Source organism: Chenopodium quinoa, unplaced genomic scaffold (genome assembly GCF_001683475.1).
Source record: "Chenopodium quinoa cultivar QQ74 unplaced genomic scaffold, ASM168347v1, whole genome shotgun sequence".
NCBI lineage: Eukaryota > Viridiplantae > Streptophyta > Magnoliopsida > Caryophyllales > Amaranthaceae > Chenopodium > Chenopodium quinoa.
In genome coordinates this window covers 1,622,327-1,641,306 of record NW_018742455.1, presented here as the reverse complement: position 1 = coordinate 1,641,306, position 18,980 = coordinate 1,622,327, and the positions used below count along the sequence as shown (strand labels likewise).

Below are 18,980 nucleotides of genomic sequence, written 5' to 3'. Positions count from 1 at the left end.
CTAAACAAAACCAATTCTAAAAATGGGTAGGTAACTAATGTAATTTTGTGTTTTTTTTTGGTTAAAATAGGTAAATATACCCATCAAGGCTTGAAGTAGCAGCAGTTTTAGTAGCAGTAGCAGTTAGGGGAGCTAGGAGTCCATTTTACAGACATAGGATTCGTACATATAACATACTAATAACACTCACATCTCGGGTTTGAATACTAGAGCTATTAGGAAAGGGGTTAGCAGACAAAAGCTTTAAACAAAAGCTTCAAATCTTTTTATAACTCATCTCTCCTAACCTTTGAAATTTTTATTATCAAAAAAAAAAAAGAGTTAACAATCGTACAGTTTATCAATGTTTTGCTTCATATCTAGTCGTGGTCCTTACATTTGCTCATTTATTTTGTCACAACTAATCAATATGGTTTGAGCTTTCAATTTTTTAGTCTATAGTACCTTCCTTGATTTACACCTTAGAGCAACCATAACCATGACAAAAATTGTCATGAAAAGTGGCTTTTATTTGTAGATGAAAAAAAACCATGAAAACCTACCATGACAAAATTCTAGTCATGCCATGATAAGAGTAGAAAAACGCCATGGGATGACAAAAATCCTTCATTGGGTCCATGTAATAAGTGGGCCCCACATTCTCGTGGTTATAATTTTGTTAAGTTGTATGTACCTCTAAATGTGTCGTTTCTCAAAATGTGTCGTTTCATAATGACTTTTATTTTGATTTGATAAGATGAGAATTTTTAAACGTATTACACCAATTTTAAATAAATGGTTATATTTTCTTTATCAATCGTTTCACAATATTTGACACACTACCATTATAAATACATATTTAGCACTCTTGATCACCATGGATCACTTTTCTTCAATCTAACATACATGCCCCTCCCTTTTTTTTCCCAACGAACAATATACTTCATCTGTTAACAAATGTTCGACTTGTTTTTCATTTTGGAGTACTTCAATTCGTATGAGTTTAACTCACTTTAATTTTATCTTATTTTTGATAGGTTCCTTTTACTATCCACAGGGCCACACTACTTACACTACTTCACTCACACTCTTTAACTTTATCCACTTTTCAATTTTCATACACCCACCTATTTATAACTCATTATATCTCTTGTTTTATTCATATTTTTCCCACACTCATCTACTATTAATAACTTATCGTAAGTGAGTCAAACTTTCAAGAGTTCACTAACATTATATTACATCAAATTAATTAAAACACTCACTTTACAATCTTATATCTAATGAAGCATGTCGGTTATTCTAATTAAAACGGGAAGTAAAGTCATACATTAAGGGTTTGTTCATATTTACTGAACTGAACTGAACTGAGCTGATTGGAACTGAACTGAACTGAACTAAACTGAAATGAATATTTTATGAGAGAGGAAAATTAAGAGCTGAACTGAACTGAACTGATTGGAGTTGAACTGAACTGAATTAATTGGAGCTGAACTGAACTGAACTGAAAATAAGTAAATATGAACAGGCCCTAAGAGTGAATATATTTTTTTTTAATTTATTAATTCGATAGTCAATAATATTGGGTAATAAATGAAAGGGAGATAATTTAACAACGTGGGAAGATTAATAATTATGTAAATTGTAAAGTTAATTAGGAAGTTGAAAGGAAGAAGGGATATACTTTGTGGAATGTGGAAATTAGTTTGATTTGGAATTGGAAGGTGTGTGTTGTGCTTCTAGGCGATATCAAAAGAGGCAAGTGTCAAATTCCTCTTGAGATGTAATTAGCATAATTACAAATTAAACAACTGTGGAATGTTGCATGGTGGCTAGGGGTGTACAAAAATTGGCCCGGATCTGAAACTGGACCTGAACCGACCTGAACCGGACCGGACCTGACCCGGACCTGTTGATTCAAGTCCGGTCCCGGTTCTTAAAAATCCAGGTTCCCGGTCCCAGTCCGGACCCGGTCCAAACCCGGGGTTTTCAGGTCCGGACCTGAAACCCGGGAAAATCGTAATTAAAAAAAAAAAGAAGAAGAAAACCAAACTCTGAAAAATTGAAACTGAGTTTTCGTGGACTTATTTGTATTTTCGGTGGACTCATTTGTATTTTTGGTGTTTGAGAATCGGGACAGACTTTATGTAGTTTTGTAATTGATAATTTTGGTTTGTATGTAATTATTAAATTATGCAACAGGTCTAAAAATCACAAAACAGGTCCATATGCAGGTCCATATGCAGGTCCAGCAGGTTTTGTATTAAAAAAAAAAAACGAAAAAGACACAAAACAGGTCCATTCAGGTCCAAACCCGGACCGGACCTGATTTTTCAGGTCTGGCCCGGAACCGGACCTGTTAATTCAGGTCCGGTCCCCGGTCCTCATAATTACCCAATTCAGGTCCCCGGTCCAAACAGGTCCGGTCCAGGTCCGGTCCGGTTTTGGACCGGTGTACACCCCTAATATTGGTGGCTGCCTAATCTTAAATAAAATAAAACAAAATAAAATGATTTTATTTTTCTTTTTTTTGTATGGTAGAAAATGTATGTGTAGGCTTTAAAGAGTGTCAAATTATAAGTCAATGCATGTGTTCTTTGATTTGACAATATGATAAAATATGGTCCTTTTTTTTATTTGTTAGCTTGTGATATTTTTTTGGCTTTTTATACAATTAAATATGATATGAGGCATAGACAAATATATGATATAAGCAATGTCACGTCATTTGTGGTGATTCACGTAGTAATTAATAATTTTGGTTATAACTTACTTCGTATAACATAGTAACATGTCATTTTCAAACGATATAATATCCTTACTCATTTTCAATTTGTTTCTAAAGGTTTTATAAATACTACCTCCGTAATATATTATTTGTCACAATTTGACCTAAAATAGAGAAGAAAAATGTCTAATCGTTGCAAATAATATGCAACAAAAGTAGTTTGACCTAAAATATCACTCATGTTATTAATAAATTAGATCCAATTCTGCCATTACTTCTAGTATCCCATCTTGTGATAAGATGAGTTATCGTATTGCTAGATGCCTAGATTGCTTAAATAAATTGCATACATAAAAAAGTAAAATCTTCTACTATATCCAAGTTTTTAATTACACACCTCTTCTGTCTTTAAAAAAAAACGAAAAAGTGCAGCCACCCATAAACGAAAACTTATTCAAATAGCTAGAAAGTGATCATTGTTCAAGATAGTAACCCTTAAAGTTTTGTTCAAAAGTAAAATTTTTAAGTAATGAATGAAAAGGAAGGGAAAGACCAATATATAAGAGAATATACATATAAAAACATTACAATATAGTATTTTAATTAAGGTCTTGTGTTCCTAACATATCTTATGATATTAAGTCTACGTTTAATATCAGTAAGTTTACTTATCGTCAAAGTTATTTAGTATTGGTCACACAAATAAATAATAAATTAAATGGGATGAACATAAAGAAATAAAGCTCTGAATGGAGTGATTGTTATATACATCCAGATTGAAAGATACATTTTTCTCATTTGGATGATTATTGTTTATTTTGTAATCAAATAGAGCAAAAGCTAACTTTGAATTAGTTTGATGCACCATTCACACGGATGTATATAAAAAGTTTCACTCCAGATGTAGCATGACGCCGCCTTTGGAGTTTTAACAAAACTAATCTTCCCCGACTATTTTGGAAAGTTGTGATAATGTGAATAATGTAGTAGATCAAATGTCTCTAAAGAAAAATCTTCTAAATTCATGTATTGTCAATAAGCTTCTATGTGTTGTCAAGCTCACAAACAAAATTCTTGTTCAACATTTTTGGTCAAGTCTTTGAGATAGAATTAATCCCTCTATATGCAATAAGAGATGAGAAATAAACGCAAAATTCTTTTCTTATTGGTCCAAAATGATGCGCTTAATAGGGCCCAATTAGTATCTTTCCAAATCTATTCTATTCTGTTATTTATAATTGTTACAATCTCATAGCGTTGAAGACATATGAACATGATTGACAAAATCAACCGATAATTAGTGTGGAATATGTTATGTGGATGCTAATATTTTTCCCATTGTTTTTTAATTGCAATATTAGGTTGAAGTAACGACATTATTTAGACACTTAAAATGACACAAAATTACTATTCAAAACCAAATATTAAAAATAAAATAATTTTTTTTTAAAAAAAAAAAAAAACTCCGTAGCTACTTATTACATGTTCCAACTTAAATTTATTTACATTACTTATTTACATTTTTCTAAAAGAGCTAAAATTTATTTATATTGATACAAAAAAAAAAAAGTCATTAGTTGGTTTAGATGGGGGTTTTTTTTTTTTTAATATGTTAAATAGTCTATACTTCATATACTACCTCTGTTAATTATTATCTGCAACTTTGAAATTTTTTATATCTCAGAAATAATATTCCATAGTTGTATATAATAATTAATAAAGGTAGTATTAGGGGTGAGCGTAGCAGGGTACCCTGTAAAAATCTCAGGACCCAGAACCGGAACCTGTTGCAACAGGTTCCTATAAATAGGAACAGGAACCTATTCTGGTTCTGGGATAGGGTACCCTGCCTTTTAAAGTAAGCTTAACAGTTACTCGTACTTGATTGTATAGAATATTTAATACAAAATTACAAATACTCGTATATATACCATTAAGAGAAAGATGAAAAATGAATAAGAGGAGTGAGAGAGGTAGGTGACGACTTTTATACAATTTTGATACAAAGCTTTTATGGTTGCTAGCTCCTCTGAATGCTCTTACTCGTGGGTGAGAAGAACAGGAAACCAAGTGGCTCACCATCTTGCTCGTTTGAGTAATAGTTATGATGATTATCGTGTTTGGTTAGAAGATTTTCCTGATTTAATTCAGGCCTATGTACTCTTTGATATTAGCCATTAATAAAATGTTTGCGTTGCCCGTCAAAAAAAAAAAAAAAAAAGGTTTCGTTTTATATACCCTATAGGGAACCTATACTACGAGTAACAGTGTACCATACGGGTTATGGGTCCAAAATTTTATTACTCGAAATCGGAACCTGTTGCAACAAGTTTCCATTTTTATCACCTTGATCTACAGGTTCCGAGCAGGTTCCGATTCCTTGTCAGGGTACCCTGAATTTTTGCTCATCCCTAGGTAGTATGTATATGCCTATATGGGTAATGTTATATGTAGCCCTTGGGCTATAAATCAGCATTTACAGTAATATTTTTCTTTATGTGGTTTTAATTTAGGAATTTATGACAAAATCATGCGGAAAAAATGCACCTTTATTTATTTCATAGGCTAAAATAATACGAGTACTTGTAACATAATTACAATTAAGTGTGTTTCTCTTCTCTTCTTTATCCTTATAAAAATTAGGAGAATTCTCTTATGAATAGTGCACGGACTATTATACCCCTCAAAATGTTTGTTGACCTTCATATCCTTATGTGTAATTTTGTAATTTTTCTCAAGACCCATCAATTAAATATAAATTAAATAGAGAATGGAATAATAAAATTTAAAATTTTATATATTTAATGGGGGTTATGGTTTAATTATATGACAACACTAGGTTAAGTCTCGTGCCATGCACGACAATTTTTAATACTTAATACTTATCATTAGTTTAACACTATTATTTAATTATAAAAAATTATACCTAATTGTAAAATAGGATGAAAGTTCTGTAATTACAAAAAAAAAAAAAAAATTATCACACGAAAGAAAACAGAGAGAATAATATATGCACGACTAATTAAAATAACTAAGAATTACATTACAAAGTTATAGATAGCAAACTATTATTGCATATTATAGTATAAAAAAATAATATCTTTGTTTGAATGTGTACAAATAGAATATACTTATTAAATAGGAAATGAAATATTATTGCATAGTTTGTATTAAAAACTTCTCCAAAAAGCTTTGGCCAAAAAAAAAAAAAAAAAAAAAAATCCCCTTTTAGAGGGAATTTTTTTAACCAGGAGATGACATGTCTCATTCCTGGTTTCACCTTAGTATAAAGTTAAAGATTAGTCACTGGACAGCGAAAGGTTGTTGCTTTATGTGGGTGTTATTTTAAAATAGCTCAAATAAAGTTTACAATATTGCATAACTACACAATATTCAAAATATTTATTGTCTATATGCAAATATTTTGATAAAATATTATACATAAATTAGCATAGAATATGATGAACATGGATAATAATTCTTCTCAAAAGGACTACCTATACATCATGATTGGAAATTTGGAATCCCTAGTGATTGAAAAAAGTATAAGGATGAGTGAACTTTTCAGGAAGTTTTCCTTGAACAATAAACTGTTCATGATTGGGCTCCAAATAGATTGCAATTACAAATTCTTTGAACCTGGCCTTTTGATAGCCGCAGGTATTCTAATGCTTGTCGACAGAAACAAAATTTCCCCTTATTTTCTCCTTAAAGTCCAGTCAAGACACTTTTTTCGGATTTGATCTAGCTTAATATTGGAGTAAAGGTAAAATACAGTCCCTAAACTTTCGTATTTGTGCACTTTTAATCCCTGTCAACTTTTTTTGTGCACTTTTAGTCCCTTACCCACCACACTTGGTGTTTTACATCCAAAAGTTGAGGGACTAAGCCTAGTCAACAAAAGTTGAGGGACTATGACTCATTATTTTTTTGTTTTTTGTTTTTTTTTTTGTCAGAATTTTATTTAAAATTCCCAAAATACCCCCATATTTTACACTTAAGTCATCCTAATTTCCTATTTTACCCTCATATGTTGCCAAATAATTCATGTCCTCCTTTATTATTTTCCCTTATTTTTTTTTTTGCTAAACATTCTCTGTCATCCGTTTGCTCAGCTCTTTCTTTCTCTTGTTTTCCAAAGAAAAACCTCATCCTCTATCTTCAATTTCTTCAACAAATAATCAATTTTTTGTTAAAAAAAAGTGAAGATCAGCCTTCTCCACACTAATACAAGTAGGAGTACAATTTTTACACAGTTTCCGATAAATTTCCTCAAAATTGACTGTTTTCCCCAAATTTTATAAATTTAGACTACTTCTCCAAAATTCAAATTAATTTGTCCAAAAAAAATCGACCATTTTCCCCAACATTTTCATCCCCTGAAATCCGACTACATCGCTCCCAAAAATTCAACGTTGGCTGCTTTCAAAAAAAAAATCGTCTTTGGTGTTGCTACTGTAGAGCAACGAATTTTCAGAAAAAGTGAATTTTTTTAGGGCTTTAATTAATCAATGTTTCTTGATATTTAATCTGATTTTTTGTTGGTAAATAAATTAATTTTGGCTAAAGATTTGAAATGAAAAGGAGTAGAAATTAAGGTTCAAAGAGGGAAAGCAAAGAGGGAAGAGGGAAAAAACCAGATCTAAATACTGAGGAGAGAGAAAGATGTTGGAGTAGCTTGGTCCCTAAACTAATAAAAAGTTTTTTAATAAATTTTGACAAAAAAAATTAAAAAATAAAAATGAGTCATGGTCCCTAAACTAATGCTGACTAGGCTTAATCCCTCAACTTTTAATTGGAAAACACCAACCTTGGTGGCAGAGGGACTAAAAGTGCACAAAATAGTTCAGAGGGACTAAAAGTGCACAAATACAAAAGATTAGGGACTGTATTTTACCTTTACTCCTTAATATCGTGTAATGTTGTGCACTTGTATAGAAAAGGTAGAATTTATTATATACACCTAGGTGTACAGTACACCCGGAGTCATTTGCTCATTTAATCAACAAATGAGCAAATAATATTTTACTTATTTGTTGATTGAATGAGTAAATGACCCTCGAATGTACGGTACACTCGGGTGTACATAATAGACTCTCTAGAAAAAGTGTGATTCATAATCAAACTGGTGAGTGGCTTGAGCAATATTCCGAATGGTTGCATACTTGCATGCCTACATTTAGAGCCTGTTCACATTTACTTAATTTCAGTTTAGTTCAGCTCTAATCAGTTCAGTTCAGCTTCGATCAATTCAGTTTAACTCATTTCAGTAAATGTAAATAGACCCTTAATGAGTATTGAACCCCCAAATGTACTTGTAAATATTTTGATATTACGGATTTATTTGTTTGTCATCTATTTTCAATTATGATTAGGATTTTAAATTCAATAGTATTTCTTTTTTCAAATAAAATGAGTCCAAATAAAATACAGTACGAAGTAGTTAAATTAAAAAACACAAACTTTTAAATAAAACGGATGTTCAGTAAATTACTGAACATCCGTTATAAAGTGACAATAAAATGTACAAAAGTTACACTAAAACGCACAAAAGTTATCGTGACATATATAAGAGTTATTTATGCTTTATTGATAAATTTGACAAAAGTGACACTAAATTTGACAAAAGTGACACTAAATGTGATAAAAGTGTACCCGATGTACAGTAAATTACTGAAAACCGGGTGTATACAAAAGTTTTCCATTAAAGAAACAATGCCGTAAGTAATTGAGACTAAGAGAATATTATAATATTTTAGATACTGTAGGATTAGATGCTCCAAAGTTTATTACTGTAACAAAATTTCATTGAAGCTCTAGAATTAGAATTATTTTCCAAAGATTTGATGATTGCATCCCTTAGCTCATCCTTTACGTCAGCATTATAAAGAATTAATCAAAAGAGATTTATTCAATTGTCAGCTGAATATGAAACTAAAATTTGCAAGGAATAATTGATGCATTACACATTTACACGCTCCTTAGCTTGTACCACAGGAAGTGTGCATCTCAGCCGTCATAAAAATGACTTTGCGACTGCCTTTTCAAAGCGACTCTTTTGAGAGCGCGTGGCGTTTGGATATGTTGATGAGAACCCGTCACGCCATTAGACTGTATATTATATACTTCCTCCGTTTCACAAATACTCATATCACAGCATGAGGTGATAAACTTAAGTATTAAGACCCATGTAGCATATGCAAATAGAGAAACGTTGCTATAGATATATATTCATAAACATTAAACATTGCAATATTTATGAAACATTGAAAGTACGGAGTACTATATATATTTGAAACTCTAATGCTGTCCATGTTGATTTTATGGACTTATGGTTGCATCTTGTACAATAATGAGTTAATGATACTTGAGCAGATTATGACTTTTCTATGCACTACTGTGTGTCTGTGTATAGCTTTGCAAAGTAGTACTCTTCCGTCCCTTAATTAAATGTCTACTTCTCCTTATTTTCACTAACCAGAATACAAGTGAGAACCTTGTGATTTTATTACTTTATTAAAAATATAACAACTATATTGAAAGATTATTCCAACATTTTTTAACTGCGTATTAATGAAAATAATATGACGTATATTATAAAACTATAAATTGATACTTGGACACTTGATATTACATCATGTCGTTTCAGGGTACTAGCAATAACAAGATAGTATGCGAGTAATGTTACATGGACTCTTCATTTCACCTCAATTACCCATGTCAGATCCTCGACACTCAGACATGAGTATGACACTTGGACACTTCATTTTGGTTCAAAATCATGGATTTGTTCTCAAAAAAACCGTGTCGCACACTTGAACACATACCCATGTCGGACATGGATACCTGAGTCCATGTAAGATAGTGTGCAACACAATTTCTTCCTCGCTTAACATGAGACCAACAAACAAAATTAAAACTAGAGCCCATGAAAAGAAATATTCCCTAAAAGTGCCTAAATCAGCTGAGTGCTTTGATCCCTTGGACAACTTCTCAATCAGCAATTTGCAATCAGATTCAAAGATTATGTTTGCCAAACCAAATCTCTTGCCCATCTCCAGCGCCAGCAGGATTGCTTTGGCCGCAGCTATCTACCCATGCTCTTCTTACTGCAGCAAACAGCACTGCACTCATGTGGCCTCTGCAGACCACACCAAGGCCAGCCGCCCAGCCCAGCCTTCATCTGCCAAGGAAGCAAGCGCCTACGTTCAGCTTTAACACATTCATAGGAGGGGCATTCCACTTGCTTGGGCAGTTGGGCTATTAAGATTGCGTATACCAGGGGTGTATGCTCCTTGACATACTTGGTGACACGTTTCAGCTAGCACAAAATTGGACGTGTGCTTATTCTCAAGGTGCCAGAAGATATGCCTCACTTTGGGTGATACTTCGGCTTTCCAAATTTCCACCCAAGCTTGGTCGAAGTTATCTAAGATGCACCCTTTGCCACGAAAAATGAGTGAAACAAGGAATTGAACTATTAGAATTGATAAATTGGACCGAAAATTGTCAACTCACTATGATTTGCCTTTTTCCCTCCGCATTTTGTGCAGGGAGAAGGAGAATTAGGCAACACTGGTCTGCTTAAACTACATTAACAAAAAGCAGACCAGTAACAGACTGCTCCAAGCACTTCTCCGAAAATGGGACGCTATGATCCTACTGAAAAACACATCCAGGAAGGACCGCGAAATCCACAATTACATTCAATGTGGCTATGTATGAGCTCGGTTGCTTGGGCATATATTGCTAAGTGTATTGTGATATAGAAAGAGTAAATCTTGGGAAATCAAAATTTTCATACAAGAAATATGATACAAAGTAGATGAATTGCTGCTGCTGCTTTCATACTGGTAAATAATTTTCTTTTATAAACTAGTGAAGATGTAATGTTTTGACGAGCCTACACAAACCTTTCCTTAAAATGTACAAACTTGTACGCATCGTATAAAATAAAGAGTGCAAAATATTATGAACAAAATTATTAGCAAAAGAATGCAAGATGGAAACTGTGTATAGAATGCAATGGATATGTATCGATCCCAACCCATCCGAGTAATTGAAAGAGCTCATTTCTGCTTTTCTCTGCCTTTGCTCTTCGCTACATGAGGAAACACAGTCTGAATATTATGCGCCCTCAGATCTTGCCTTGTTAAGATTCCAATCACAGGATATATCTGCACAATAGTAAGCACATTTGATTAGATATTTTGATGGGTTTCAGAAAGATGATAAACTAAATTATACTCTTTTAACATATTGAAACTTACCCCAGCTCCTTGGTACTTTGGTACAATGAGCAAATGGCGAAGAGCAACCTGCCTGAATAATACCATTGCCTTTGCTACCGACATGTCCTCTACCACGGTATAAGGAGTTTTGTTAGTGAAAGGATTGAGATCAACATACATCTCCATTTCATTCTTTGATATGGCTACTTGTTCAAAGTTGAGGTCTCTTTCAGCTAACTCAACCCATGTAAATCTCTGTCTCACTTCCCATTCCTCTGTTCTTCTTGGTTGCTCCAAAAACCACTTTTTCTTTAGCACGGCTACAAGGTGAGCTCTTAAAATTAGCCCATGTAGCTCCCTTGCCTTTGTCCCTCCGGCTTCACTTGATGGGACTGTTACATCATCATCTATGACAGGGAAACCATTGTGTGTAGTGTTTCTCAGGACTTCTACAATGCGAGATACCTTCTCAATTCCTCGAAGACTAATTAAAGGAGGCTTCACATCAGCAAGCTCTGCAACAGTGATATTCCTCATCCATGGTTCAGGGTTTGCATCTAAGAAAGGTAAGCCTTTCAACTCTAGTATAATCTCATAGATACTCAGATTAAAGCAATCTCCCACTGACTTTGCAATGAGAAGTACAAGCATTGTTACTGGGAGTAACAATAGGTTGTTGGTGAGTTCAAGGAAAATTACACAAAGCGATACTGTCATCCTCATTGAGCCGGCCATGAGAGATGCTGCACCTAATACTGCATATAACCCACAATCAATCTTTGTGTAACTTCCCATAGCAATGCCAAGTAAACGCCCATATGCTGAACCGATGAGAATGATAGGTAAGAAGAGTCCAGAAGGAACAGCAATGCCAAAGGTAAAGAGTCCCAGGATACAGTATAGTACAAAGTAAATTATGAGCGAGGATGGGTGAAATTCTCCTGGAGTATTTGTAGAGAAGATGTTTCGAACAGCATCATCATTGGTGGAAAAGAGTAAGCTGGCAAGGTCATTGTAATAGCCTTCTGGGCAGTTGAATCTCTTGAAGTTCCCTGTTCTTCCAGTAGTAGAACACTGAAAATTTGATATAGATGTATCGCATTTTGTGCAACCCACAAGAAAGGGCAGTCCATACATGCACACAGAGGTAAAAACTGAGACTGTAAGACTTAGAAGAATCTTTGCCAGCTTTCCCCTCCTGCAGAATGACAAAGAAATTCAGAAACACTGATAAAATCTCAGAAGTATCTTATTGTATCTTTAGCCCAACATTGGATACGTGTTTGTTGTGTCAATTATGGTTCAGCAAGTTTAATCTGGAAATTAACCTAAACTCCTTCATATAAGTAATAAATCAAGGAAATGGCACATAATAGCAATGAAATTCACATTAGATTATAAAATAGAATATTCCATGTTGAAAATCCGAAGAAATGGATCTTCATTAAAAAGGTATAGATGATAATGAGAATTTGTGAAGGAAAAAAAAGGTATTTGAGGAGGGACTAGCCATTACCATGGGTATAGGCATGGAATTTTCTTCACAAACTTACTTAGAAAATCATTACCACTATTTATTACTAATTACCAAGCGGTCATTAGCATATGTTAACTAGAAATAGATAGAAAAATACTTCTTATTTGTTTGTAGGATTTTGGAAAGGAAAGTATTCAGGCGACAACAGTACAGTTGTTTGCAGTCCTAGTCTTTTTTGCAGACCTGTGTGATTAAAAATTTGTAGGATATTGCAAATAGTGGATAAATCTCACAACTACAGAAAAATTGTTAAGAGTCTAGAGGGAAGGAATCTGAGTGAGAGAGACTATGGCCCAAGGGATTCCTTCTTGATTAATCTATAGATGGTAAAAGGTTTATTGAAGGTGATCTCAGTACTGAATTATGTGAAGTAAAGCCAAAATTATAGAGATAATTCTGGAGACTTTCTATGCAAAAATCACACGTGGAAGTTTCAGAATTCAAGTTACTTGGGAAGAAGTCTTTAAAAGTGATTATGCTTTATGCAGGGTAATTCGCCAATTTGAGAAGAAATCACAAAGTATTTGACAACTATAATTTTATTAGAGCTGGATGTTTTAAATTTATCATATTTATTACTCTGGAATCTAGTAGCATTGTTTGTAGTTTATTTCTCAAACATTAATTCATTATGCATATTGCATACCAAACCAACGGAAAACGCTGAATACTGTAGTATGAAAAAAGTGGAATCATAGTGTCATCCTAAAATCAGGATCTATGAAGCAGATATTAGTTCAAATTACTGGAATGGGATTATAGTGCTTACTCATTAATGAGACTGTAAAGTCTGAGAACTTTGTGCAGGGCATAGTTGTAAAGACTTCCAAGAACACCGCCAATGAGTCCTATGAGGGCGATAGGGATGATATCCATCATGTGGTAGCGCACAGTAACATTGCTCACATCAAACATGATGAGTCCACCATTGCCAAACAGCCCACATTGTCCGGAACTGCAGAATTCAATGAAAGTCCTGAGCACTACAACCACAACTGCTGTGCTAAAGAAAGTTCTCCAAAGGATAGCACTTCTCCACCATGTGGCCACTTCTTCCAGAGCGAACAGAACCCCTCCCACTGGGGACCTAAAAGCTGCACAAACTCCTGAAGAAGCACCACAGGTGATCAGGTCTCTCCGATCCCTGTCATTGTTCATGATACGATACCACCTCCATTTGACACGATGCTTATCAGTTCCACCCTGGCCAAGTAAGGATGCAATGCATGCTCCAATGTGCACTAAAGGCCCTTCTTTACCGAGGTCTAACCCAGCAGAGACTGCACCAATGCTCCCAATAATCTGACATAAGATAAGTAAAGTCTTAAGTGATTATCCACATGGTGAAAAATTCACTCCTTGAGCCCATATGATCATAAATTACAATTTTAGCTTGCTAATCCAAATGAAGCCTTTTTCCCCCATAACTTACATCTATGACATAGATAGTTGATTTACACATGCAATTGTATCTAGACAGCTAGACTGTACTTATTTCAATACGGTGAAGGACCTAGAATGGAATTCGATGATTTTGTCTTTTGGAACTAAATTGACGATTAGTTACATCCTAGAAGTCCAATTACGGGGATCAAAAGTCAAATACCATCCAAAGTCAGATTCATATTCTGACCCTATTAACTTAAACAAGCAGCATGCAAAGTGGAAGCTTTAATGGAATGATGAGTATAAATCTCAGAAAGATACATGTACATGAAAATTGCAAACAAACTAACCTTGACAAACAAGGTTGCTGCTCCGTACATGTTGGGAGTATCAATACCATTCAGGTAAGCTTTGATTTCAGGTATACCAGGCCCAGCAGCAGTAGGGGCAAAGAAAACAACTAACACTGTTGCAATTAGTGTCAATAAGAAGTTAGCCCCTGTCAAGGCAAACAACCCCGTAATGTACCTGCACCACAATGTTATTTCCTTGTGAGTTCGTGTATATGATTTTAGGCTTGTTCATGACTTACTGGCCATATAAAGGAGAAAGAAACAACAGTAAATTGGTAGGAATACCTCTTTTCCTGAACATATCCAGATACAAGAAGCAATTTGTATCCAGCAATATTCTCAACAGCAAGATTAATGACTGTAGCAATAAGACCGGTTAGCAGTCCCACCAGAAATGCAAGTTTCCATTTCAAAAATACATATTGTAATACTTGAACTTTTGACCGGCTTCTCCAATCCTGCTTGAACAAGTCATTTTCATTGATTCTGCAATAGCATCAAAAGAATCTCCTAAAAACAACAATACTTGAAGACAGCAAAAGATGGAGGGGTAAAAGACAGGAAGCATACTCGTAATCAAGGCTCTCAATATGGGAAACCTTTGCTCCCACCATAGCTAAGTGGCTAGCAGAGAGTGTTCTGTTTCTCCTTAATAAGGGTTGTTGTAAGCTTTCTAGGTCTGCTTCTCCATTTGTGGCTGCTTCTGCTTCCCTACTTAGTGCAGTGGCTAGCTCACTCGCGCAAGTTGAATCATCTATTGAATTTGAGCTGGCATTATCTGATGGAGGTTCTCCAGTTGCTTCCATGGTTATTCTACTTTTGACGAGAATAAGACTTCAGTTTTAAACTGCCTCTTCCTTTACATCAAACTTCTACTGATACGAACAAAATAGCTCCTTTTAGTAACTTTCAGATATTCACACATTATGTAAATATGTAATTACTAATTAGTTAAATGTCGTTTAAAGTTGCATTGCTTATGGAAAGTGGAGTTTTGACATTGTATTGGTATAATATAAAACAGACTATAATATCGTCGTATTAATATTATAAAGTGATATTCTATAAAACAGTGTACATTAGACTGACTTCTAATTTGGATCAGAAGCAAAGTAGGCAATTAGCTAAAATTGCTACCATTGGTAATGGTAAGACGGAAGTACTTCATACTGTGTGATATGGCTTACATAGTTACATCCTTCTTTGATGATTGCTTGAATAAATTGCATTTCTATTCACTTCATCGTTGATAGACCCAAAGACTAGTACACAATTTTCAATTTCCGGTGACACCCTACGTTGATGATCACAGAAAGGGACGCGTATACAAGGAAAAACATACTTGATGAAGATTATAAAATGCAAAGTAGATGTGAGCAAAATGAATGCTCCGTATTATACTAAATACTGCTTGTGAAATTTTAAATCTTTGAAAAAACTGTGTGTGTTATTATACTTGATGAAGACTGCTTGAAACAGAACATGCTTAATATAGAAATTTGTGAAATTTTCAACAAATATTTGCAAAATTAACATAACATTAAAAATGTGAGTAAAATAAAAATTATAAAATGTGACAACAGACTTGGTCAATAGTCTAAAAGATTAAACCAATGTCAAACTTAGCAATCAAAAACAAAAATTGTGAAAAACTGAAAACGGTGAGTCAAAACACATCTATTTGAATATTAATAATAAATATAATACACCATGAAGTTAACATTTAAAAAAAAAAAAAAAAAAAAAAAACTTAATAATTCTGATTTTATTTTACTACTTGAATTCAGCAATTCAACTGTCTTACCTTTTTTTTTTTTTTTTTTTTTTTTTTGTTGAGAAAATTCAACTGTCTTACCTATATTCATGCATATATCCAGTGGCGGGCCCAGGAATTTCCGACTGATGAGTCACAATCGATAACCAAATATGTAAAAAAAAAATTTGACAACATGACAAGCTTAGCTCTCTAATAATTGACAAGATTAAAATCTGTACAAGCATTAGGGTGTATTCACAATTTGACAGACATAATTGACTATATCATTAGGGTGGGTCGACTATATCATAAGCAATCGTCCGAATCGCCAATCAAATCAGCACATATGCAAAACCCCATATAAATCTACCAAAGTCAATGGTGTATTGACAATTTGACAGACATAATTAACATCAATAAACACCCTAAATAAACACTTATTACAATTCACATGGTCAAAAAGGTTCAAATTTCATCAAAAACCCAACAACATTAACAAAAGGTTCAAAGTTTACCAAACAAACAACAACAAAATCAACCAAAGAAAATAATTTTTTTTTTTTTTTAAAAAAAAACTTAGAAATTTTTTTTGGGCCCTGGTGAGTCTTGACTCACCATGCACAAGGGCAGGTCCGCCAATGCATATATCCACAAAAAGATCATCAAAGTTTACCATCACACTCTTTTCAAGAAACTGTAGCCTCTAGGGATCCATTTTGTAGTCGGGTACGGGTATCTAATAAAACAAGACTTTACTCACTTGATAAGACGTACAAATACTAGGTTTACAGATTTTGAATCAAGGATGGTTGAAGGTGACGATCCCTTACCCTTTTAATAATGAATCAAAATAATCACCACGAGGGGCTCCAGTATTTTCCTTGATTAAAAAAAACAGTAATTTTCACCAATTTATCCATTTTACAATTATTCCTTAAACTGTGAATTTAGCACACTTTTTGAGATAGATTCGAACATAAATCCTAAAACAACCTGCCATTTCACTTTATTTCAAAATCACAAATCAACAAAATTATCCTAAATCCATAATTCAACCTAGTAAGAGTAGTAACACTAAAATTTAATATAACAGTCACAGAAATTACAAGAATCGATCTAAAACATTGCAACAATATAATACTCTTGATCGTAATAGTAATCTCAATTCTCCATTACATAGTTACGACAATCTATCTTGTACCCGAGTACACCTTATAAGCCGTAATACAAAATCAAAGCAATACGAAACTGACCTTTTACGGTGATGAGCACAAAATCGTAACGAGAAATGAGATGGAGATGGATCTAGAAAAAAAAAAAATGTTTGTTATCGAAGACAGCTCGTTGTCGAATTTCCGCAATTAGCGTCACTTCACTAATCAAAGATGAATACAAGTAGATAGAGAGGTGACTAGATCAGAGAAGATCAGACTATCATATGAGAGAAGAAGGGGGACTGCTCTTTTTTTTTTTTTGGGTTGCGTACTTGCGTGGATGGCGAACCGACCACGTCGTATATTTATGTTTCATTTCTGTTTTTATTTTTAAATTCAATAATAAATAGCTGTATACAAATTTTAAAACAAATTAATTAGATTTGACTGATAGAAGAAATTAAACAAACATACACAAGATTTTTTTTCATTATGAATGATTGAATAAAAAAAAAAAAAAAAATGGGACATATAAAATGTGTTTTTTTAAAAAAATAAATGTGCGACTTTTATTTCATAAATTTTTATGTGTAGTTTGATGCGTCATTAATTAATGGTATGAGTCGAATGATAACTTTATATGTTGTATAAGCCACATTATGGTTCATGGTGAGTTGATGATAATAAAATTGTAATTTTCAAAAAATTAATGTTACTTGTGTAATGAACTAGGGTAATTCTTATAGACAAAACATGGCTACTGATTGGTTCATTTAATCTATCACGTCCCTCACATGATAGTCCATTGAGATTTAAATGTTGATGTTATTTGGTCCCATACCATACACGAAATAAGTTTCACTTCAAAGAAGTGGCTGATGAAATTCGAACCCGTGATCTCTTTATTACGTTGGCACGTGTTGTTAGAGGATCAGACTTAAATTAATGATTGAATATCAAAATCGGTTTTATACTTTGACACATACCATGTGAAATTGTGAGTATGTGTGACGACTCTAATAAGTGCAATAACTATCCATACCTACTAAAATCTCCAGTCATTACTAATCTTTTCCCTAAATATATGTATCACTTGCATAAGTACGGATAGTAACTACAAAGTAGTATTTATGCAAAATTGATTTCAACACCCTAATATTATAACTTAGGTACACCTAGCACCTTGAATTTTGACTAGTCATTGGCATACCGCCAATTACTAATTAAGGAACAATGCACATCATTAATTTCTATTTAATAACCAAACATGTCTAATTTTGAGTGCTAAAAAACATATAGAACCTACTAATTATATTGCATGTATTGCATCCTCAATCAATAGTTGGTGGTGTGCCAATATCAGGGCGTTGAGTGCACCCAAGCTATAATAGTTTTTGAGTATTGAGACCAATTTTACTAATACTTTCTTCAGTTTTTTTTAGGTGACACACATTCCTTTTTAGGAAGTTTATTTTTCGTTGATACGTTTTCTTTTTAGATAAGTTTTCTACCTTAATTTTTAAGTATACCTCACTTGCTTTATAATTTCTTTCATTTTCTCTACTCTCCTTAATATGTGTGCGTAAATTGAACATGTCAACAAAGGACCTGTTCACTTCAACTTAATTTCAGTTTAGTTTAGTTTAGTTCAGCGCAGCTCAGCTCTAATCAGTTCAGTTCAACTCTAATCAGTTTAGTTCAGCTTCTAAATTCCTACTCTTATAAAATATTCAGTTTAGTTCAGATCTAATTAATTCAGTTCAGTTCAGCTCCAATCAGTTCAGTACAGTTTAGCTCAGTTCAGTTTAGCTCAGTTCAGTTTTTAATAAATGTGAACATATCCTAAATAAAAACGG

The 18,980-nt window shown here is 33.5% G+C and overlaps 1 protein-coding gene across 2 annotated transcripts; it reads right to left on the bottom strand.

The window, feature by feature from the left end:
- Positions 1–10,537: 10,537 nt before the first annotated feature.
- On the bottom strand, positions 10,538–17,557 carry LOC110718372 (chloride channel protein CLC-b-like). 2 transcript variants are annotated; one of them, XM_021897206.1, is made up of 7 exons: positions 17,224–17,557; positions 14,785–15,089; positions 14,500–14,700; positions 14,212–14,389; positions 13,245–13,777; positions 10,978–12,136; positions 10,538–10,884 (listed from the first exon to the last, which is right to left on the bottom strand). In XM_021897206.1, the coding sequence occupies exons 2-7, from the start codon at positions 15,018–15,020 to the stop codon at positions 10,777–10,779; spliced, it is 2,415 nt and encodes an 804-aa protein (XP_021752898.1). In that variant the 5' UTR covers positions 15,021–15,089; positions 17,224–17,557; the 3' UTR covers positions 10,538–10,776. The 2 variants fall into 2 exon arrangements, with proteins under 2 accessions (XP_021752898.1, XP_021752897.1); XM_021897205.1 differs by having other exon boundaries at positions 14,785–15,086.
- Positions 17,558–18,980: the final 1,423 nt, after the last annotated feature.

Excerpts from the sequence above, each read along its gene's own strand:
- LOC110718372 (XM_021897206.1), bottom strand. The coding sequence starts at position 15,020 with ATGGAAGCAACTGGAGAACCTCCATCAGATAATGCCAGCTCAAATTCA. Across the intron at positions 14,701-14,784 it reads ATTGAGAGCCTTGATTACGA|AATCAATGAAAATGACTTGT; the intron begins GTATGCTTCCTG and ends ATGCTATTGCAG. Across the intron at positions 12,137-13,244 it reads CTTTACAGTCTCATTAATGA|GAGGGGAAAGCTGGCAAAGA; the intron begins GTAAGCACTATA and ends GTCATTCTGCAG.